Source organism: Takifugu flavidus, chromosome 7 (genome assembly GCF_003711565.1).
Source record: "Takifugu flavidus isolate HTHZ2018 chromosome 7, ASM371156v2, whole genome shotgun sequence".
NCBI classification, from domain to species: Eukaryota; Metazoa; Chordata; class Actinopteri; order Tetraodontiformes; family Tetraodontidae; genus Takifugu; species Takifugu flavidus.
Window position 1 is genome coordinate 6,373,786 of NC_079526.1, and position 24,709 is coordinate 6,398,494.

At 42.4% G+C, this 24,709-nt stretch overlaps 1 protein-coding gene across 13 annotated transcripts; it reads right to left on the reverse strand.

The window, feature by feature from the left end:
* Window positions 1–153: 153 nt before the first annotated feature.
* tcf3b (transcription factor 3b) lies at window positions 154–24,495 on the reverse strand. Of its 13 annotated transcripts, XM_057038336.1 has the most exons (23): window positions 23,943–24,495; window positions 20,704–20,800; window positions 18,509–18,581; window positions 14,451–14,524; window positions 13,682–13,754; window positions 13,180–13,220; window positions 12,957–13,089; window positions 12,473–12,519; window positions 9,269–9,368; window positions 9,083–9,183; window positions 8,863–8,956; window positions 8,718–8,776; window positions 8,230–8,305; window positions 7,880–7,941; window positions 7,554–7,745; window positions 7,080–7,188; window positions 6,757–6,901; window positions 6,462–6,515; window positions 5,731–5,963; window positions 5,492–5,643; window positions 1,686–5,122; window positions 868–1,030; window positions 154–375 (listed from the first exon to the last, which is right to left on the reverse strand). In XM_057038336.1, the coding sequence occupies exons 2-20, from the start codon at window positions 20,776–20,778 to the stop codon at window positions 5,498–5,500; spliced, it is 1,887 nt and encodes a 628-aa protein (XP_056894316.1). In that variant the 5' UTR covers window positions 20,779–20,800; window positions 23,943–24,495; the 3' UTR covers window positions 154–375; window positions 868–1,030; window positions 1,686–5,122; window positions 5,492–5,497. The 13 variants fall into 13 exon arrangements, with proteins under 13 accessions (XP_056894316.1, XP_056894318.1, XP_056894319.1 ...); XM_057038338.1 differs by lacking the exon at window positions 20,704–20,800; XM_057038339.1 differs by lacking the exon at window positions 6,462–6,515.
* Window positions 24,496–24,709: the final 214 nt, after the last annotated feature.

Genomic DNA, 24,709 nt, shown 5'->3' on the forward strand with positions numbered 1-24,709 from the left:
AGGTTCACAGTGAGCAGCTGAAGAAGCCAATCAGGAGGAAAATAATCAATATCCTGACAACAATCACTTTTCGACCCACCACCATCATTATCATGTAGGTTTGATGCAATGTTTTTTGGCATGTCACAGAAGGAACACACATCTGAGGTACACTTTTTTGGTAAATGGTAAGGATTTATTCATATTAAATAGAATGACATGAAGAACAGCGTTTGTACAGAGTGCATCTGGCGGTCCAAAATCTTCCCCGGCCTGCAGATTGCTGAGCCAGTGCATCCTCTTTCGGCTCTGAAACCCACCCAGGCGCTCGCACTGTTTGCAGACACACAGCCGGGTCATTGGAAGAAATGAACACACCTTAAAATAAAAATGCATCTGGAAAAATAAAATCACACACATACACACACACACACACACACACACACACACACATATATATATATACATTTACAGGAGCAAAATAATGTTGAAATTAAATTGATGTGTAGAATTCTAATCTAATATGAAACCAGTCAAACTCTCCACCATACAACAAAGGTACATTTAAAAAAGATTTTAATCATATACAAACTGTATCTGAGTCTAGTTTCAAACCAAATCTAAAACAGTACACCTTGATATTTTCACAGCTGTGCTGAGCACTTCAAATTATTGGCTTTTTTTTTTTTTTTAAAGATTGCAGTGCAGAAGTGTCACAAAGGTTCCAACAAACCGCCGTGACTAAAACAACACTGAGTGTGTTTATTTGGCTCAGTTGCGACACCTGTTGCGGTCTCCACCTGTCTGAACCTTATCTCAACTACATGGGTGGGCCTTGAGCTAATGAGCAACATGGACAAGCTTTGGAAATAAAGTTTGCTCACACACGTTGTGGTTGTGATGCACTCACATTCCTGTGCAGGGGGGACTCTATTCATCCTTGACGAATTTTCCTTTAATGTAGGGCACGTAGTCTAGGAATAATCGCCAGTCTGTAAAGTGGACGAGTGCCACTCCTCCAACTGTCCCCCAGGCAACCATATTTGGCACCCTAAATGAGGAAAAAAGTTATTATTCAAATGTTAATGAATTATTGTTTTGAAACTACAGCTGAGAGGTTTAGAAAACTGCAAGAGCTCAATAATAAAAGTCTTGATTTTGTATATATACTGTAGACAAAACAATAGATTAAAACAAATTCCAGCTCAATTGACAAAAATCTGGATTTATAAAATGCCCTCAGTCATAAAACTTAACCAAATTAATGAATTAATGGGAGTTAATTGCGATTTGGCGTGGCTAATTCTCAAAACTATGCGGTTTTGGTGGCTGATAACATTTTCCATGACTTATTTGTACTGATATATATACACACATTTAAATATTCTATGCCTTTGAAGTATGTAGTACATGTAGCAGTAAACATGTTGGGTCTGATGAGCAGTTTGATCATTGCTGACATTAGATATAGTTCTTTAATAAGGAGTTAGGAGTAGCTTTACAGTATCTATCGGTACTAAATATCGACCCAGGGTTATCCTGAGGACGACTAGGGCAGCTCAACTATAAGGAAATCAATAGGCATGCTAAGCTAACATTAGCTCATGTACCAATGGGTCAGGTAGAAGGACACAGCTTTTCAGTAAATTCTAAGATGACAATTGTTATTAAATTGATTTTCGGAACACCTTTTGAACCTAACTTACCACGCTCTCACAACAGCGACGTACTTGGAGCCGACAAACGTATTAAGTATTTTCGTCACCATCCTGACCTTAGCTTAGTCCAATGTTGTTTTCTCAGTAGCAGGCTGCTGAGGACCCCGGGATGCCTCTTCTCCTGCCTGAACAAAAATCAGCCACACGCTAAAGACTACTCTACCATTTAACCAGAAACAAACCTGCGTTTATCCTGGATCGCACAATATAGTTACAATTATTTCTATTTATCACAACAATTACACATTTTCGGAGAGTAGTAAACCCTTTATTACAATACATTCATTTATTTCCCTTTTTCGCGTATACAATATCCAAATATCAGAAATGGGAAAAGGCGTATTAAATTAAAAATTGGACATAGAACTGTACATTACAATGTTATATCCACGAGAGTCCTCAGCTGTTTTTCTCAGGATGCAGAAGTGACTGAATACAACTTTTAATTCAAGAAAATGACAAAGTTGTTGGAAGCAAACATTTTATTATTGCTCTCCATAATATCTATACATCGGGCAGTAATATGTTCCCTTAGTGGTTTGGTTGTTTTTCAAATTTTCTTTAAATTTCGGCAGATTAGCAAGTCATTTTCAGAACTGTGTGCAGCTTGTTAACTAGTGAGAATTTCACAGGATACCAATTGTACCAAATTAATTTCCCTTGTATCCATCCTATACTGTAACAAAAGCTCAGACTTTTCCAGGTTCTTTCAGCGCACTCAAAAGGTATAAAAAGGTTTGTAGGTGAACTCTATTGGTGAGGACTGATTATACTGAGAACAATGGCAGCAAAGATGTTGCATGCTGTATACAGAAATTTAGCATTAGAGGCTCCAACTTCTATATAAAATAAAATTGAGACAGGAAAAAAAAAAAGCACATACACTGACAATGTCAATGCATCTCTGCAATATCAAATATCTTAAGCAATATAGGACAGATAGTCATGTCATGACCCATGACGTCAACAGCAGATGGACAATAATAATCCAGTTGAATAGGTAGAAATAAGGGAATAAAAAAAACTTTACAAGATCTAAGTAACATTTATTTATTTAACTAGGTACGCCGAAAGGAAAAAAAAAAAACTATACCATTTATACTTCTTCCTGAAAATTGAAAAAAGCATTAGGAGAAGGGAGGATGGGGGAATGCACAAGTACCTCTTTAATCTCCATAAGTGAAATGATATGGTTCACAAAATAAAACTGTTAAATGAAAATACAAGTTCAGGCACTGATAAGGTTATCACTCTCCCATCATGTCTTCGTTAAGTCTTGAGAATGAAAAGGCCACACTATTGATTTGTATAGGTATTTTTCTTCATCTCTTTTTCTTAGAAATTCAACACACAAAATGCTCTAGCTCCCATTTGTGATTACATGTTGGCAAAAAAAAAAAAAAAAACATCCATCACGTGATATGACATGGGAATAACATCACAATAACACTGTTTTGTTCTCCGTATTATCCGTCACCTTAACAACCAAACGCGAATCTGCCTCGAAAAAATAAATGCGCAGAATACGAACAAGTGAGCTGCACACAGAGAGCCACTTGTTTGAGGGCAGACATCAATAAAAAGATGAAGTGAAAACTATTATGCTGTAAAGAAAACCAGGAACACAAGCTTGAAGTGGTAGACATTTGTATCCGCTACATTCAAAAACCAGTTGCATAATAATTACTGTTTGAAACAAAAAATAATCCCTTCCCACAGCGACCCGTCAGCACTTCTCAGTAGAAACACTGCAGGACTGTGGTCAAAACGCTGTCCACATACCAGCAAATGGTAGAGAGAGAACAAAAAAAAAAACCCAAAAAGCTCATCATACTGGCTGATGATACGCCTTACATCTAAACCTGAAATAAAGAACACAAAGAATGCTTCAACATTTTCATCTATTGACGCCATAGTCGCCCCGTTTCCGTTTCAAATTTGAATTTCGGAAGATTTTCAGTTAAATGTCAAATATCCCCTTATTCAACTCATCTACAATACACTCTAAACTTCAAACTAATATTGCCATTTATGTAAAAAATCTACAATGTATAGACTAACAAAAATATATATTTTATATATATTTAATTTTTTAAAAATGAAACAGTAATGTATGAAGTGAATTTACATGCCACACTTCCGTCAGTACAAAATGTGACCGTCTTCCTCTGGAGGAAGGTGAGGGGCTGTAGTTCGGTGGGAATGCTCGTTTTGGAAAATCTCCATTACACAAAGGCTTCGGACAACTGCTGACTGATGAGACGGATGCATTTAAAAATGGAAGGAAAAAAAACCCACAGGAAAAAGAAATGGATTAAGGGGGAAATCCTCAGCTCTGGTGTCTGCTGGCATTGTCAGGAAACCATTCCAAGTAAGAGCACTAAGCGGTGCTGATCACTTGGCGAGTGTCTCGAATGGCTTTAATACAAGATGTTGAGAGACCCGTTGTGTAGGTCAACACGTCACTTCCAGTCTGAACCTAGACAACTGTGCTTTTGTCTCGTCTGCGCGTGCCTTGGTACATGAAGCAGTACAAAAATGGAACCAATCAACTGGAAGTACCGGACTTTTTAATTTGCTGTCATCAAATAGCCAAGTTTTGTGTTTGACAGACTACTATTTGGATTATTCGTAATTTTTATGGCAAAAAGTCCAAGTCTTCAAATGCTTTGGGGAAAGAGGCAGGAAGTTCTCTGGGTCAAGCTTACCGCCTTTCTCGTTCCGCTATTGGACTGTCTCGACCTTTTCGCTGCCTTCGACTGCAGCTGCTTGTAAGATAGAGAAAAGGTCAATGAATTTAGACAATTCAACTCTGGGTTACTTTACAGAATTTAGACAATTCCACTTCAACTCTGGGCTCGGTTACATAACATATGTAAGACTGTACCATCACGCTGGGAATGACATACATTAAAAATAATTGCTCATACACATAAGCAATCCCTCACAATAAATGTTCCTCACATGAAAAGCAATTTGCTTAAATGTCAAATAGAAAACATGAAACAATCAGGCACAAATCCTTGATTCAATTTGTGTTTGTTTAGGTCTCCTTTAATGCGCAAGAGCACCTCTTGGCAGTGTTTGAAGTCCCAATCTGTGGCAGGACACAAAAAGTACTCTGGTGTTCCGACATCTTGCGGAAACCCATAAAGAAAGTCAATGTACATGTATAAAACAAAGCAAAAACCAAAAAACAAAAAAGTTCTTCACATTTGAGCTTGTAGTCATGGTTGGGAGTGTGACAAACAGGCCGAGTCAGTTTTGGCAGTATGCATGTGTGTAGAAGTGTGTGAATGTGCATCTTAAAACTTGAACGGACAATACACAGACATGTCCACGTATACACACACACACTGAGAATAATGAGTGGAAGAAATCAGGTAAGGCCACATCCTCTGACGGCCGAGAAAACACCATCAGACCTGAAAAAAACAAAAAAACAATGAACAATAGTTTTAGCACTCAAATGTGAACACAACACCACATAGTTACAAAACTGAGGTATTTTCAAGATATTAACAGGAAATTACTGTTGTTGCAAATAACTGGGTCCACACACACCGCTTACAGTCACAAGAATATAACTACGGCCATATGAAGCAGCTTTGAGATCGAAACACAATGAATCCATCACACAATTTCTGGCAGGAAATTAAATGTTGCAGTGAGTAAGAGAAACGCAGCGACCTATCCTGAAAACCGATTATGTTGTTTTTATATCAACCACAGCGCTTTCATAAGGCTCAACTGGAACCGAGGCTACGTCCGCGACCTTTACCTTTAAAACCCACCTGGTGTTACATGTGGCTAACTGGGTTGTGGCCATCACCTCCCATACTAGGATGGCCCCCTGAGAGCTGCATGGGTGCTTCGCCAACCACCCCAGACACCTTCTCCTCTTCACGGCGCTTTAAACACGCCGCCTTGGGATTAAGGTTGCGTTCTACCAGAGAAACGCCAGCTTAGTATAAAGCTAAAAACTTTACACCCGATGTTATTCCAGTCCTGGATGTGCTGCTGAGGGACCCACCTCTGACTTGTTGTTCTAAACTGAGGATGACATTGACGGCTTGGTGCAGGATGACGAGTTTGGTCTGAGGTTTGTCGTGGTTGAGGTGCAGCTGGCACATCCTTCCAAGCTCCTTGAACGCCTCGTTGATGTCCCGTACTCTGAGACGCTCGCGGGCATTGTTGGCCACTCGCCGTTCCTTCTCGCGCTCCATCTTCACCTCAGGGGGAAGGTCCTCGTCATCTTCCAACGGACTAATTACAGAAGGAGATAAAACATTGAAGCCACAGGCAGCAAAAAAAACCCAACTGCTCCCAAGAATGTACCATTAAATATCAGTTTCACATTAAACTGTAGCATTTAGTGCCCTTAAGATAAGCTCCAGTGAACAGAACAAACATGGTGTACGGATGCATTACAAGAAGACGTGAGAATACATTAGATGAAGCTGTATTTTTCAAGAACATCCAACCAGCTGCATATCCCACATGTTGTAACACGGGCCTGCACTTCTACGGTTATTATTATTTTAAGATCCGATTGTGTGCGAGGTGTGATTTTGTTCACAGTATGGCGTCTCATTATGATGTCAAAGTAGGAAACTGGTTTTTGCAAACGTGAACAATTTTACTGAGATTAATCTGTGAAAAGATTTTTTTTTTATAACACCAGCATAGTAAAACATCTGCTTTCAGTGATGCCTGCAGAGCCCATATAGCATAAGAAATTGATCCCCTATTGGAGAAACTTACTCATCTTTCGGGTCTGAAAGGCTAGAGAGCATCTGGAGGGTCAACGCCTCCTTTCTGAAAACGTGAGATGAAGGAAAGGGGGGGAATTCAACAGTGTTAAATTGCTAGCATAGCTTGGGTAATTGGTGGGATACACTTGCAGCAATTTCATTTCCCCCCAATTGGGCTCTGTTACATTCTCATGCTTGATAATTGTCAGGAACATCTGCTCATTGTTAAAAATAAAAAAAATAAAAAAAATCCAAAACTTAAAATGTGTTTGCATTTCAGAATCTAAGAAAAGACAACACCTTACCTTGCGCGATTGCGTGCTGCCTTGTGGTCCTTCTTCTCATCATCCGTCTTATCAGATAAGTTATCATCATCATCCTCCTTATCTTCTCTTTTGATGTCCGAGCTGCTAGAGGAGTGTGTGGAGCGAGCTATACCACCTGGAAGACCTCATGACACAAAGGCACACATCGGGTTTAGCTAAACTCAGAAAACAGGTGAGAATAAAGTGAATGCAAACAACTCTTGTAATGTCATGAAAGCCAGTTATAGAGCTAAGCAAATGACATGCAAATATGCACAAAATAAAGGGCACATTCTCATTTAAGTAACAAACATCAGACTTACTGGTAAAGCCTTCTGGTTGGCCAACTGATGGTGTGGGTCCAGATGCATGATGGCCGTGCAGTAGAGTGCTGCTGGGAGGAAGACCTGCGGCTTCCTCGTGTTTTTCTCCCTGGTGGTGAAAACCCATTTGTCAAGACCAGAAATGTCACAACACAATTTATACGGTTGCTTATGATATTCTCTTTGGTTGTCAACAAAAACAGATCTGTGCAAACGCGCTTACTACAGACAAAAAGGTACCGTTTCAAACCAGCAACTCTATTCATGACCAAGGGATGGTAGAAAGGATCCAATAACAGACTAAGTTCAATTAATCAATATTTCGGGCCAATTGGAACAGGTGACTAAAGTTGTTTGATTTACTGTGTGATATGAGATTCCTTTGGCACTGGAGGATCGGAGATGTGATAAACCAATTTCTCCCTCCGACAACATTAAAAACTCCCAAAGTGAGTGAGGTTAAAGGTCACCCACCATTGCAGGATGTCTGTTGCTGAGGGCAAGGCTAGCATTGGGAAAAGCTGGGGAGAGGCCGCCGAGACCCCCGTTGTGTACCGAAGGCAACAAGCTGTCAGAGTGTGGACCCTCTAGGCCAGGACCTTGGCCCACAGCGTGACTTCGCAGAACATGGATGGCCTCCTCCAGACGATCCTCCATTTTACTCTGCTATATAAGTGAAGAAGAGTGTACATAAGGCAACCTCCTCGTGTTTCACTGGACAATCTATCCAACACTAACCCACTTAAAAATACTCCAACATTGAGAATTGTTTTATTTTATTTTTTTTATTTAAATCATACCAGTGCATGTGGTTGTCCTTCATAGTTGGGTGTGGTTGGTCGTTGCCACTGAGACTGGGCTCCTGTAGGGAGGAATATTAAAAGCTCTTAAACTGAGAATTCTTCCTTTCACACCAGATGGAGCTATAATCACACTTCTGAACCCCCCCAACACACACACACTCAACATATTATAGTATTAACCAATAAGGTTATCCAACATGTCAAGTTGACAGATTTTTATTTCCTTTCTTGCAGTTTAGGGTGACAGGAGTTTTAGCAACTTTTTTTTTTTTTTTTTTTAAACAAATCAAGATGCTTGTGTGTGGATTCATTATAATAAAAACTTGGATTGTCTGTGTATGATGCACCTGCAATCGTGTGAGGAGAACCAGGAGTAGATGGAGCTGAGGAGAAGTTATTACTGTTGTGGTCCGATGGGTAAATCTGTGGAGAGAAAAAAAAATGATTAGGAACAATCTGAAAATTACAGCAAAAGGAAAAAACAAACACACATTTCACCGACGTCCCTTGGCAATACCACCAGCCAGGTTCTACTGGAAAGGTTTTTCTATTAAATAATTGACCTACATAGTTATTGATCGTTAACTTCAGCATTTTGAGTCGATTTCCATTTCCTGTCAAATGTGTGCGGCAACTAGATTTTCATATGAAATAATTATAAGGCTCTTTTTATGCACTGCTTTGTTCTCCAGTGTTTTTCGCATTACTCATTTGTCCTGAATTGCACTACAAAGAATGCTAAACCACCGATTATACCACAGTCAGAATTAGTCACAGTCTGTGTTAGATTTTCATTTTTACGACACTTTAACACAGAAAAACAAAAGGAACTCACAGATGCAAGAGCCTTTCCAATTTCATCCCCTGAACTTCCAGCAGTTGTGCCTCGGTTAGCTGCAGGGAGAAAGAGTAATTAGGCATTTAACTCATTAGGTAAACATATCTGCTGTGTTATGCCTTCGGTTTCTCAGACATCCTACCCATGATGCCATCTCCGTTGATGGTAGATGTGTGATTGTAAGTAGTGGGGGCTGAGTGGAATCCATTCACTTCGCTGCCGTGAAGAGGATAATTCTGTCGGGACACGAGTGGGACAATCATACAAATTTCCCCTCCTCATAAACATGTTTAACTGAGGAATAGATGCTGAATTTCCATAAAAATATAATTAAAACACAAGTGACAGTATTTCCTACACACCATCCTGTCCTGGGGGTTAATAGCAGAGAAGGTGCCTGCCTGGCTGATGTGTGGAGAATGTCCCAGCATGGCAGAGTAGCCAGAAGATGACCAGGGGTCTTCTGAGGATCGTGGACACATATGCAAACTCTGAATATACGTTCCCAAACAGGACATCACGGAGTCACTGATGATTATCATTCATACCTTGCATATAAAAGGAGCCTGGGTAAACGGCTCCTGGTTTTGCACTGGGGTAACCTCCATTGTCTCTGGCAAAGTCATCACTGGATGTGGAGGCATAAACCTGGGGGAATAGGTTGAGTTAACCTGGTTTTCTTTGACTGGTCAATTACAGATTTTGAATGAACAACCTAAAACTTACGGTCACACAAATCAACACTATCTCAGCTTGAAAAAGAAAACTGGCTCCGAAACTAGCTCTACATGGCCACAAGATGGCAAGAGGGAGTCTGCTGGCTGTGGAAAGAGGGCGGCTCATTGCCCGTAGAGGACAACACAGCGGCCATGCCATGCTGGGCACAGTGACGGCATGAATCCCGCAGCACAGCGAGCACTTCCTCTAACTGTACAGACCCCAGTGACATCGCAATTACTGGCCTGCAGCCCCTCCCTAGTACATATTCAGGATCAACTCACACACATACCATGGATTTAGAGAGCCAACACACCCACACACCAGTGAACGGTCGACTAGCAACACCCAGCACTTTCAGTTCTATATGGCATCAGCCGTGGTCTGTATTGATGAAAATTGGAAAAACTATAACTCCGTTTCCATTTTTTGTAATGGACGCGATCACATCCAGTCTACCTGTTAAGAACAAAATGGATGCCAGGCTCAGAGGGCGACACAGATCCCGACTCCAGATCTATAGACTGGCACAAGAAGCCCTCATCAACCACGGAACTCATCTTTTCCTCTCCTCGTCAGGAGGACGTGGCCAACACAGGAAGACAGAAAAGAGCATGGGAGCTATGCTGCAAAGAATGCTAATCCAGAGAAGGGATTTTTTTCTGTAATTTGATTTAACAGGGAGAAGTGGAAAGGGAATGGAGAGATGCACTTCTAATTACAGAGCCATCTGCCTGTTCCTGGACCACATCCAACTCCACAGGCAGCTGGGTTGAGGAGAGGGAGTAAAGAGAGGGAGAGAGATGGGGGCTGGGATCCAGCGAGAGAGAGGGAGAGAAGAGAAAATGAGGGAGCAATGGAGAGGAAGAGAGAAAGATATTACAGTGGGTAAGGGGTAGAGATGGGGCAAGGGGGAAGACTGAAAGGGGGAAAATGAAGGCCATGATGATTTATGAAATGGGTGGAGAGATAAGGGGTGTTGGGGGGACCAAGGAAGGTAATCTAAATGACTTAAACAAAGCTTGATATGGCCAAGGGAGTATGAAGGAAACAAGGGATTTAAAATGATCATGGTTAATTCAGGGGAAAACATGATGGAGATGGCTTTATTTAACAAAAGGCTTTGAGTTGTTCTTTCACGGGGAACAATGTCGTGCGAATCCTGCTGCACTAGATGGGAACAGAAAACTACACAATGGCTGCTGCTGGATAATTGTATTCTCTGGAAGAAAGGGGATTTCTAGGGTGAAATCCTCAACTAATAGGGGTTTAACGTAATTCAGGTTACGACCGTGTAAAGGCCTCTACACCAAAAAAACGAAAAAAGAAAAAAAAACGGTTTGTTGTGATGGGTGGAGAGGAGATGAAGATTAACACGAGACACCCTCAAACTACTTCAACCACAGAGGTTTAAACGGTTTTCACCATATAACTGCAGAGGGCAGAAGTGTCGACCACACCAACAGGCCATTCGTTTTATTGAAAAATCCCAGCAATAAAGAAATCTGAGGTATAAGAAAAAAAAACAACCATAAACCAGCCCTGAGCAGGGTGTTCTATGCTGAAATGGGCTTATAGATGCAGCCAAGCTGGCACAGAACTGACATAGCAAACTGCCTTTGTCCATGTGAACTGTTTGATGTCACGCTGTGCAAAAAGATTTAGGACAAGGACCTTCTGGGTTACCAATGTCATTGAGATGGAGAGTAAATGGTCTTTGTGCTGTACCTATTATTTGTCTCTTTACTGATTTACAGCAATGCAATTATGGTGACAAATTCAGTTAAGGGGGGGAAAAGTTATATTGAAGGGGTGGGGAAGCGAAGCAAAGAGGGAGGGAGGAAAAGACCACAGGATCATCATCAGTAGTCATTAATCTGGGCTCAGACACGGGGCTAAGAGGCCTCGCGAGTGCTGTGCCTCACAAGTGGGTCACTCACAGGAGGAGGCCCACCCAGGCCATCATGTGGTAGAGCGTATACACAGGGATGGGTGGTGGTGGGGGAGGGGGCACATGTAGACACTGAACAACTCATCATTCATGCTTAGACCGCACAGTTATCACTCACACAGTGGGAAATTATGAGGTTTGGAGAGTAAAATAAAGTAAGACTTGAGTGTTCCTCCCCGAGTGTCCATAAAGTCTTAGCGGCGATGTATTTAAAGACACTGACCATTTGCCATCTGACTTGCTCAACACCTAAAGGTGACCGACAGGATTAGAATTATTTTTCAATCGCAACAATCGATGTCTCAAGAAATGAGTAGACAAGCATTCTTGATTGTTTTTAAAGTGGCACTGATGTGAATACATGCAACACATTTAGCTCCATCTTTTGCAGCTTAATCTGAGAGCACAACAGAGCACAGCACCAGTAATGCCTGACTTCATTCACTGCCAGATTACACATCCATGGCTCTGTGATCTGAACCAAGTGAGCCGGAAAAATATTCCTTTCAATTTACTTCAACTGAGCATAAACTCAGAACAGAACAGTCCATTTCAGACAAACCTTTCCAGATTTCTGCAACATCTACAAACAAGAGAATGCCTACTCATACCTGTAGGGAGACGCTGATTGGACAAAGGAAACTATATCGGAACCATGCAGGTGTTGCGATTTTCCTGCATCAGTTTTCATTCATCAGTATTGTGTTTCCAGGTGTGTAAGGTTCCCATCATCACATTCATTCCCCAGATCCAGAATAACTGCTGTAATACAAGGTATGACTCACAATTGTTAGTTACCAGACATCACAGTACCTAAAAACCCTATAAATTCACCCATCTACACGACAACCAGACCATGAACACCACTCGAAACCACTTGAGTGTAGAGGCTTCACAGTGATGATGTTTATTGGGGCCCCGAGTTGCCTGACTGTCAGTTCACTCACAGGGAGTTTGACAGAGCAGAGGGTCTTCACTGGCGTCCGTCACAAAACTGCTGGAGCAGAGCAGCTAGAGCGGTGCTCGCCATTGTGCGTGTGAGCGTGTGTGCGTGTGAGGAAGGTGAGCAGAAATAAGCTCTCACCGAGGACGGCAGGCCAGGGGGTTTCCGGATCTTCTTTGGCTGGGTGTCTGTAGGCAGACCGAGGGAAACAGAAAGGAAAAGTCAGAGACAAACACACTAGTGCGAAACACCAGTTCTGCCATTATTTTGTCAACTGATGTGGTATAATTTAAACATCTGAGCAGAGAAGAGAAAAATACTAAATAAAATGAAGCACATAGCACTCGGATGTACGTGCACATTTGTCAGAATGACTGGAGATTGAGGAGATGCGTCTAAAGTATACCAGGAGCGTAAATTATGTAGTTAGTTGAATCAGTGCAGATCGGTGCAATTTAATTTGTTCCAAGAAATCCATTTATTGCCGAGGTGAAGTGTTTTTCAACAGGACAATCTTAATGATATCATCTTTAAAACGTGACAATTTAAGCTCGACACGTACTGCAAAAAAAAAAAAAAAAAAAAAAAATTGAATCAAAACAGCCCACATGTCGAGTCAACTAACCTACGCCACTGTCTGGGGGCCTTCTCCTGGGGTTGCTGGGGTACGATGGGTAAAACTGGGAGCCAGATTTTAGGCCAGAGGGAGACATCGCATCAGGGCTGGGCATTGCTATTTCACTGGGAAGAAACCCAGGCTAATGGATGCAAAAATTTAAAAAAATTAATGGTAAGAAAAGCGAGCGAGACTTCCATTAAAACTGACAACAGGTTAAAAAGCAAGATACCTGGCTTCCAAAGGGAAGGTAAGGTGGCCTCTCATTTTTACCTGCAAGTTTAAAGTCAAATATTATTTTCCTAATGTACAGGAAATCATGAGATAACTGCACGCATAACAAGAGCCAAGCATGTGTACCAAAACAAATGAAAACTAGGTTTCTAAAGGACTGAAAGTCCAGAGATGCCCCCCTCCCCTTCTTTCCAGTATGCTCAGCTGCATGAATCTGCCTGCCAGACAAAACCCTGGGGAGGGTTTTTGCTTCGCTGCCCTAACATCCCCAACACTGAATGAACACGGACACACACATGCGTTTAGACATATTCGCATTTTGCCTCACAGAAAACAACTGGCCATAAAGCAAGCATAACAGCCCACTTTTCAACATGACTTTCCCAAAGCGGGGGCCATACATCATTTCAATGAAAATAAAGAAATATTTTTGAAATGACCAAGTAATTTTTGTCATAACTTTAAAATTGTGATTACTGTAAATTTTAAAACCATCTTACCTGCAACCCCTGAACTGATGAACGGAGAGGACAAGCTTTCATGCTCACTGTAGTGGGATCCTTCTGGGTAGCCCTGTGGGGAATTGTAAAAAACAATAGATTTGTAGGAAAAAGGAAACAAAAAAAAAACACAAAAAAAACAAACAATTCAACCATACGCACACATCCGCAAATACCTTCCTTTTATGATTCTACCTATAGGTCTCAACATTCCCCCTCATTCCTTTTGCTTTTCCAACAGCACCAATGCCAAACAAACCTCCATTAGCTGGAGGATTTAATCTGACTTTAATTATCGACTTGTGGTAATCAAAGCCTGCTGCATGTATTTCACCCCCTGTTCCTTGTATTTATACAAGGAGATGTGCCAAGACAGTTAAAGCGGATGTGAAGCTGCAATTACTGATGGGCTACCACAGAGGTTCTACACTAGCATGGGGCTTGCCAACCCAGGATTCTGAGCCAAGTTTACCAGTAACAAGACAAAACTACCGCATCAAAACGCACATGGCGCGACAAAACTGAGCTGTGGTGGCGGTAACAGGAGGTGCCTGTTGATCTACGACAGAAAGATCAATGTTGACAATCGAGTAAGTGATGAGATCAAGGCACCTGGAGTCAATGCCAGGTTTTCCAGATATAAAATGATGTGCCTGTCCCCAATATTAACAGGTACTTTTGATAAATTAACACAAAACATTGATATAAAATAGCACAAGTTAACTGTATTTATTTATTTTTATAAATTGTGTGCGTGTGTAAATCTTACCCGTCCCTGACTGAAGGAGGGGCTGTCCTGTTCTGCCGAGCCCCAAGATCCAGAACCACTGCGCTCATCTATTGCTGAAAAATAGGTGGAGTAAAAAAGGATAAATAAATAAAACCTGAACACATTTCTCAACTCCAAATCCAAAAATCATCCTGCATGACTGCAGGGTTGTAGACGTGCAGTCATGTCTTAGAGAAAGTTTTTAATTTTAATCATTCGGAGACTTAAAGTGGCCACAACGGTCAAAAGCAACCCAGGAGAGAACATGATTATTGATCAGACAGACCACTGTCAGCATTCCAAATGCAATATTACACTCTCCATGGAAAGACAAAAAGGCAGCTCAATGTACCAATTAGTGTTTACCACGGTCACTGACTGACTGGCGGAAAATTAACCCTCCAGATTCCCGCTGCAAATCGATACCATAACATAAAATGGCTCCATCAAATTGCACTGGGTCAGTCTATAAATATGAGAAATAAAAAGATAAAGCCAAACCAGGAGAGAGGATGTTACAGATAAAGAATGATTTGTGACAAAGAAAATAAAATGCAGCCAAAAGACCAATGGAGCAGAAAACTCCAAAATACCCCCATCATCCTTTCCTCCCAGTCTTATGCGCTAATGCCATCCAGGCTCTCTGGAGACACAGGCCTTAATTGCATGCTGATTTGCATAATTGTGCATATTAATGTGCTCTCCTTATGAATATTCATATTCGACTTTGGTTTTTCTCTAATTAAAAAATGTGCGCGCAGAAGCAAATGGGAGAGTGAGCATGGGAAAGAGCAAACGAGGGGACAGGAGAGAGAGAGCGAGAGAGTGGGAGGAACAAGGAGGGAGACAGAGCCGGAGAGGTCTGGGCGAGAGCAGGCGCCTGCCTGATGAGGAGTAAGAATGAGTGATGAGACTAACAGAGCGGTGCAACCACCTACACACGCTGCGACAGCCGTGATCTATGGAGATGATGCCAGTGGCATGGAGAATCAGGCGAGCAGGAGGAGAGCGTGCCTCAGAAGGCCAGCCTCTGTGGCTGACAGATCTGCCCTGCTCAAACACCGCAACAATCATGAAGCCCTGCTTCAGCACTAACCGTGTCCAATGGCTCAGGACACCGGTGACAGGCGGGCGGCTAAATTAAGATGACAGACTTTGTAAGGAGACATTTCAGGAACATCCGAGTGGCTCCAAACATCATTTCGAGTGCTGTGTATTTGATTTGTAGGTGTCCGTCCACATTGACACGTCAAACATTCTACATAATTCAAGAGTTCTGGAGAGTATCCAAATCATCAGAATTCCTCTCAGACATATTTCTACAAACAAAATGCAGAGAGATTACAGATTAACATGTGTAACGGTATTTTTTTTTTCTCCAGTGCAAGACTAACACTTCTCAAGCTTCCATTTGGCCAGTGGGGGTGCAGAGGATGGAGTGACAGCATGGCTGTGCAGGAGAAATCTGACAACACTGTGTCACATTTACTGGAGTAATTAACTCGCAGGCAATTAAAACAAGGTGGAGTGCTGCTGAGGTGACACTGATGCTCAGCCAGCCTCAAAGAACCCAGCCACTGCTGGAGAGTCGCTTTTCTCTGAGAACAGAAGAATCTTCTTCACAAAATAGAGCCACCGAACCTCCTACATCATTTTTAAGCGAGTAGTACCAGTTTTATGCTTTGTTAGCAGCCTCACTGCAAATGTAGAACACTTTTGGACCAATCAGCTTACACTGCAAAACACTGCTAGAACAGAATCATCATAAACTACTGTACAAAAATAACACAGCACAGAGCGGTCTGCTTAATACCTGAGGGTGTCAACACGTCCAAGGTTGGAAATAACTTAAAATATTGTTATTAGAGGCTGGCGAAACATATCGTAAATAAAAGCGCAATTTCAAATTACTAAGTCTTTACACCGTTTCAAAAGGAAAACAAATGGAAGAGCCGTTCAACAAAACAAAATGGGCTCCACCACTTGCAACAACCATACAGAGGACTACGAGAAATATTTAAAACCAAAGACAAGTGGATCTGTTCAACACTCAGCAAACATGTAGCACTTGAGAAAATAAATGTTGGCAAGACAAGATTATCGCTAATTTCATAGCCAATCCAATTATAGTGATTTACATGTTGATGTACTTTAAATTTAACATTTGCTTACAAGTTTATTTTTGTACAAAAGCTTAACCAAGATACTATTTAGCAAACCTAATTTGGCCTATTTTACTGTGATTTGTGTACAGCCTGGACACAGCTTGAATTTGGTCACTGGTAAATATGGCTAAAGAATATTGTTAGGCACGTTTTGTGTGTCTGTGTCTTTATAAAGCACTTTAAAATGAAACAAGAGCTGCTCTAGATGGAAAAATATAAATACATATAACAACAATAATATCACGTATACTAGCACCAGATTATTGTTTTTTTTAAATTTGATAATCAAGACATTTCTTTAGCCCCCCCACGTTATTTTATTTAACAACATATTGAGTTCCATCACATCACTAAATATGAGTATCGCTGCTCTTGTTTGCATTGACACCACAAGAATTAATTTTCCATACTATCTGTAGCAATCTGAAGGATGTCAAACCTGTCACATTTTGTGTATTTGTGTGTATGTTTGTGTCTCAGCAGCTGCAGAGGTGAAAAAGAGGATCCCTGCCTGAAGCCTTGGCCGGCTCCCAAACCACACTGTCACACTCCATATCCCGTACTTCTCCAACATCCCACACTTTTAACCAATCTTCTTTCCTCTCACAACTTCACCCAACCCACCTACCCTCCAACACACACACACGCACACACAGGCCACTGAGGAAGGGAAAAGGACGCCTAATGCAATTAGCACCCCTCTGAGCACTTTTGTGTTGATGAATAGAGGTGGTCTGGTGATCCACCAGGCTGCTTGCTGCTGTTCCCGCGCTGCTGGATCCCCGAATATACAAGCTGCCTAAATGATGTCATAGATAGATGGGGCTCGTTATTGGTCAGCAGCATAAATCGGGGTTCTTGGCATGGAGCCATGTGTGATTTTACATTTCTGAGCAGTTTATAAGACCAAGACTCAAATGATGGTGTCGATTACAAAAGCCACCTTTAGTTGTCATTTCCCCCCTGTGTTTAAAGAGGCGGGAGAGTGTAATTTTTAACAACATCTCACAGATGTTTAAAATATTCACCTGGTCAAATTCACAGATATTAGCATTTTTAGTCACAATTACTGCTACAGGGTACCAGCTCCCACCAGCAAATGAGAACTACTACATTAAAGTAGGTGTCAATGACCACGAGCCACACTTTGGGGGGGAGGGGGGTGGAATTAACTCCTCACTGCTTAGTAATGGCTGGTTGTAACAGAAACAAACAAAAACCTGCCTTCTACAGGCTGATCCCTCTATTCAACAAGCACTTTCTTCCACTCTGGCCACTCACTGCATGCTGGGCCAGTTTAAGAGGCTGCAGGCTGGGGGTGAGGGACATTGTCTCGGACTCGAGCCATTTCCTGCAGATCAGTGGGGGTAAGAGCCCTGTGCCATGTTGGGGGAGGAGTGTTTTACACTTCAGGGTGGGGGAGTCGTTTCAAGTCCATAAGCCCCTTTTTCTTCCTTTGTTCCACAGTGGCCAAGTTCTCACTCCGGGGAACACTGGGGGAGTGTGACTCGATTTCACATGCCAGGTTGGCAAGGTGACATCGGCAAGTAACACGACTTACTAATAATGTTCAGGAGGAGAGAAGAGCTCACAGGTTTGAGGTGTAAAGAGGGGGGTAGTAAGTGCAGGTAGTTTTCACTTTGAAAAGCCAGAAAATTGCAGATTCAAAACCTCCGGTGTAAATATGCTATTTTAACTCGTTGGCACATCAGCAAACATTTTAAGCTACAGCAAAGAGCTTCATATCACTGCTACTTTTAAGACAACTGAGGTTTAGTAAGGCACAATCACTCAGTATTAAATCACTCATTGGTTGAAAACAGGGGGAAATGGGTTGGTTTTAGCAACAGAAAAATGGGGGAAATATTTGCAAACACTATGAAGGTAACGTACCTGTTCCACTAAACTGGCTGCTGGCGAGCGTCATTGTCCTGTTCTTGCCATTGGCTACTGGAGGTGAGAACATCTACAAAAGAAGAACGATGCAATAAGTAACTAGGAAAAAGACAGCACACTCCACAAGTCTCAATCCTACAGATAATTACATTGCACCGACGTGCGACGCGCCAGTGAAATAGATGCAAGACCCCCCCGTTTAAAAGATTTTTCAGTCTCGTACCGACAAGATTGAGCTTCAGATGACTCGGGCCCCGGTTACACGACAACGGTTTCGGGTGGAAACGCAAAACTGTGGTTCTGTTTTTTGCTGTCCAATTACTCTAAAATGTCTGAATAACGGAGCGATACAAAAATTAGTCCAGTTTGGAGTGTTAAGAAGACGCAAACACAAAACCAAGTGTTGTCAGCAGTTTTGGGCATGCACTACAGCTGTAGGCAACTGAGCTTACACGCGTAGTCGTGTCCAATGCGCAGGCGTAGAAGAACTTTGAGAGTAGAAGAAAACCGGCGACCGACTCCCAATTCACGTTCTCTGCAAGTCTTGAAGTTTTACAGTTCAGAATTGCTAATAGAAGCAACCCCACTTCCTCATTTGTCCACTGGAAAACCTTGGCGCTCACCATCATAATCGCAATGTTCGCATTGTGATCATGTTCCCTCTATACTGGTACCATGCTAGACTCACTACCGCCACCTACTGCCCTGGAATGCATACTACAGATCTCAGTGGTCCGTGAGCAGAGATTGTTTTTGACACGTGGCCGTCTGCCCATGGAACTGAATTCTGAAAATGTCGTGTAAACGGGGCCTTTAAAATCCTGCCACTGATTCACTCCTGTAGTCATAGCAAACCGTGCACTAAAGTTATCAATTTGTAAAGTTCCACATTGGTTTAGGTATGCATTTGGGTTTTGTTTTTTTTGTGACAACACTAAACGTTGATATTTCCCATGTGGCATTTCTCTTCGCCAAACAAAACAAACCCCTCTGTAACTGGGACACCAAAACACAATCTGCCACGAGCCTTCTCTGTTTACAACTGATCTGGACACCTTTTTCGTGTCTATTACATCTGGTCACGGACGTTTTTAGATTAGCTTTATTCTGCCTCCAAACTAGCATGGCTTTCTCTGCCCAGGCAGAAAACAAAGAGGAAGTAATTTGTTTTTACCTTGTCTGACAGTTTTTCACCCAATTATCAGTGTCATATTTAAGGAGAACATCTGCTGAAGCAAACTGGCAGCTGATCAATGTGAGCGGTTCTAACACAAACCCAACCGTCTAATGAGAGCCCCCACAACCCCCATCGTCACAACACAGAGTGTTTTTCTTTCGTGGGGTAAGGTTGATTTCAAACGCTGACAGTGTGAGAGAACAGCAGCTAAAAAAACACGATCACTGTAATACCACACTAATAACGTTCAAATAATATAGAAATGAAAACGGCTAAAAAAATACAACTACTCCCAAAGGCAATCGGTCAACGTGACACAAAAGCCGACAATCATGCAATCATAAGGAGTCTGAGGATAAATGTTTATAAGGAGCAACATTTTTGAGTTGTTATCCACAATATACATGGCAATTAACGTGAGCTAAAATTTTAATTTTAACAACAATTCGACTAAGATGGGAGGGGGGAACAAAAAAAACCAACAAGGCATATTGTGCTTATATAACTGTCACTAAAGCTCAAACAAACTGATTCACAACAACTGAACGGCGCTATACTCTTTGTAGCTAATACCTGGAGGTTACTTTTCAAACACGCCTGCAAGCATATTCCTATAAGACTTGAAAATATGACAAAAGAAAAGCAGAGGCAGAAGAAAAACAGGGATGAAAGCTTCTCTTTCTAATTCACTTTTTACATCTTACAATGCGTACTGGAGATCTCTCAATTAAATCACTGAGCATCCTCTAATCCCATTAAAATGTTGGAATAAATTTCAAACACCCTGGGGTAAACCTGCATTTGTTTTGAGTAATATCGTCAAAACGGTCTATCAAAAGCAAAGGGCGTAAATATCCTGAACAGGTAGGGTCTCGTAGTAAATACAAAATGGGTCTGCTCTCCCCAGTACAGACCTCCAAAACCCTGCCCACACCCCGACCCCAAACACACCGTCCGCAATGCTTCTTCCTAGTGCCACTCAGAAGTCGCCCAGCCTGCTGCCCCACTGTCTTACCGCACTGAAATCCAGGAGGTCGCTGAGTTCCTTGTCAGTTTCCACTGCAGCCATCCTTTGCTGCTGTTCGCTCATAACCTTCGGTCTCTAATAAACCCTAAAAGAGAAATTTGCAGACACCGGATTTTAACAGCACTAGCAGACAAAAAGTTCAGGCAATCAAACAATAACAAAAATTACTCTGATACTCCCTCGGTGCAAATTTAAGAAAATGATCGATGATGTTCGGTTAAAAGGCTCTTTCTGCTCCCTGGAGGGGGTGGCACTGACTGTGTCTTTCATAGTTAGGTGCTGGGCACGATTAAAAACACAAATGGCACGTCACTCATGCAGGTATGGAGCACCGGGACTCAACGCCCTTTTAGTGTAGCGGAACCAACGTGAAAACTGACCAGAGGAAGCCTGCAAACTGCTACGATGATCCGTCTCAACGAACACAAGAAAACAATGAAACACTTTTAATAACTTAAATATCGCCTTAACACCTCACTCCTGTCGTTTGCATGTTTTCTCAACAAGTAACCGATTACCCGATAACATATTTTCCAGTGCGATGGCTTAAAATAAAACAGCCCTTTTCTTTAAAAAGTCTGTAGCATGTCGATCATATACCGACAGTTATTGCCTCCTAAAAGGCGTGAACAGGAGCTCATTCATCCTTGTCATGCCAGAGTTTTGTCATTATCCATCAACAACAAGAGCCCTCCTCGAAAGACGTCCTACCGACTAAATGTCCTATAAGGTTTCATTGAAAACCGGCCACTACGTGACCGTTTCCCCATCCACACACACTTAAAAGGTTTAATCAGCGTTTTAGGTCTCGCTGGCAAGAACACAGGGGTTTGTACTCACTTGAATTGAATTCCGTCTATAGTTTAAGCTTTTTAAGCAAGTATTTTCATAAACCAGCCCGTCTTAAAAATGCATTTTAGCCAGACGCTGTTTTCCCATCCAAAAATGAAGGGACACGTTATGAAAGGACAAAAGCTGCAAGCCAAATACGATCAAGTGACTACTTAAAATCTGACTTTCCGTGAGAAAACTTAAAACAACGCAAGCACGTGTCGATCGCTGTGACATGAAAGCGAACGTAATACATTTACAATTACAGACATAATTGGGACTATTGTTAGCCCAAGGAAACGGGGGTGAAAGGCAGAGCTAATGACTGTATGCAAACACATCATTACCAAATTACCATATGTCAACTCAGAAAGAACCTTGTCAAATGACACAGTGAGCATGAATACTGGATTTACCCCGTGTTTTGCATTCCGTGCCCGAGGCCGCTCTCTTACGCCGAGCGCCAGTTACGCAAGCCTCGCTGTGAAGCTGTGGTAAGTGGAGCGACTGGAGCAATAGAGGCACTTGGACACCAACAGGTGGTGTGCTTTTACAGCCACGTATCAGCCAGCAGACCCTCACCCCAACGGAAGCAATCGTATACAAAGATTTTTTTTTATTTATTTTTTTTAAAGAAGTGGAGAAAAATTTGAGAATGGAGAGAAGGAAAATGTGACCGGAAGTTCAAGCAAAACAATCAAAGCACCTATATTATGGAGAAACGTGATAAATATGTGGAAAAAACACAGGGAAGAAGGTCTGTTTACAGCCACTGAACTCAAACTAACCATAGGAAAGAGAGATAAATGAAGCTGAAAAACCTGTAAACAGACTAGGAAGATGGCTATCGTTGAGTTCCCAACTTTTATTATCCACAAACCCCAATTCCAAATACACCCAAGATGCATCTACACTGGGCAGACGGTGGTCGGCAGAAGACCAGAACTACAAAATGGCATCGTGGACTTCTCCTGATCAATACTTTAAACAAGTGAACCTGGGGTCTTTGTCACCCCACGCGGGGCAGAAACAGGCAGGTCTTCCCTCCTAAAGAGAGCCTGCGCCTCCAGGGAGCCAAACTAACGCTTTAAGGCCAATTCTGTGGCTAAGAACAAGAATTTCATAGAAAACACACACAAATCCCAAATGGATTAAATGTTGACCACAAACTCGCTGTTTTTAATCACACAAACGTGTAACAGAAAAATAGTTTCTTTTTTTTTTGGGAGGCGGGATGTCAAATTATGAGAGAGGGGGCAGGAACAATTTTTAAAAACCACCTGCACACATTTGAGTTTGAGCCGTTTTGATCCTTTTAAAAAACCCAGGAGAGGAGGAGGCAGCCAGCACTCCACAGAATCACCCCGGGACCAGCAGCACTGATGTGCGTGTTTAACAGTCGATTTAAACACTCCCCAAAGAGACGCATGCAAATGCATTCTGCAGCAATATCCCAATAAACAATGACACTCGGGCTCACGGTGACAGAAACCCTCTCCACAGGATGCGGGCCGCGCATTATTGGATCATCTCCGCTAGGCCACATCCAGGGCCGAGCGGCCGCACACAACTCGCCCATTCACCCCCCATTTATTTCCAACCGTGCTGACATCATCCACGGGAATAAATAAGCATTAACAACCGAGTGATGCTTCGGTGGTGGATTCAACCAACTGCGGCGGCGGCAGTCCCGGGGAAGGAGATCACCCCCCCCTCCCCTAAAAAAAAAAAACTTCACGCAAGAAACGCCGGAGCTCTTTCTTTCAAATATTTGGGTCCAACTCTGGCATTATGAGGGAGGTCAGTGGAGGAGACGGTGGGGGTGGGAGCAGGAGGAATTTCCTGCCAAATGTGCAATAAAATAAAGTCTTGCTGGTGGCCGGAGACATCCATAAAGGAATGTTTAAAGGTCTTCTAAATGGGGAGGGGGGATTACGGAAAGTTTTGTTTTTCTATCTGGAGGAGGGGGGACACGAAAGCACCGCAGCAAAGTTAGCTAAAATGCCCCCCCAACAAACACACAAGGCTGGCTTATAAATTTAAACATACTAGCTAAAGCTGCTACCGTAGCGGCGCGGCGAGGGGGGAAAGACCCCATGTTCCCCCGGCAGCACCAACATTAAGCGATAGTCGAGTTTTTTTCTCCTCTCAGAAGAACAAAAGAAGTAATTTCCTCCTCTCCGTGCTCGATGCGGAGCCCATCGCACACTTTGCCATCTTAAACCAGACGGGGGGGGGGAAGAAAAAAACAACAACAACAACTTGCATCCGCAGCTTTAACCACACATTCCCGAAAAACTTTTCAAAATTGCAGGCGACAAATAAAGGCTGTCAGCGAAAGCCGTCGAATTCGTGAAAATTCCACGGAAAGGCGAAGCGAAAGATGGTGTTTTTACCTCTCCTCCTCAAGTGTTTGGTATCCGACAGTAAAAAGAAAAGCGGAGACCAGCGAGGAGAAAAACATAAAACTTCAAGAAAATTTCGACCTCAGTGCATGAAACGCATTGGAGCACCGTAGATGTCTTCCTTTTGTTCCGGTAAGCCTGTTTTTCCAGGGAGCGCCCACGTGTTTGCCTCAATGTAACAAGTGTGTATGCAAACAAATCTATTATAGTAAGTAATCTAGCGTCTTCCTTTTTTGTTGTTACAACTGAGATGATTTCATTCTTCTCGTAGACATCTTTACCACCTCCGTCCACATTGTCAGACGCAACACCGTATTCCTCCGCACAAAAGTGAGGGCCTCAATGCCAGCGGTGTCCGATTTCAAACGCCTTTACCACGCTGGGCGTTTATGTGGAGGGGAAAATGCAACCTCGCTGTATAGCGGCAGGCCAACTCATAAATCGTCGTAAGAGCGGAGCTCCGTCTTGTACGGCGTATCTGTAATCCTCAAATTGCGGGAGCACTGCGAGTACTAGATCGTCCAGCGGAAGGCTATCGTAAGAAAGTTACCTGCGATTACACAGCAGCAGCTTGACGAGATGGCACGATAAATGCGAAAGACTCTGGCCAATGGGAAAGCGCATGTGAGTGATTGACATCGATGAAAGCCAATGTTAATGCGGGATTCAATTTGGCCCCGCCTTCTTCTTGACGTTCACTTTCCCTGTGTGCTAAGGGTGGTTGGCTAATGGGGGCTCCAACATGCCCGCTGACATCA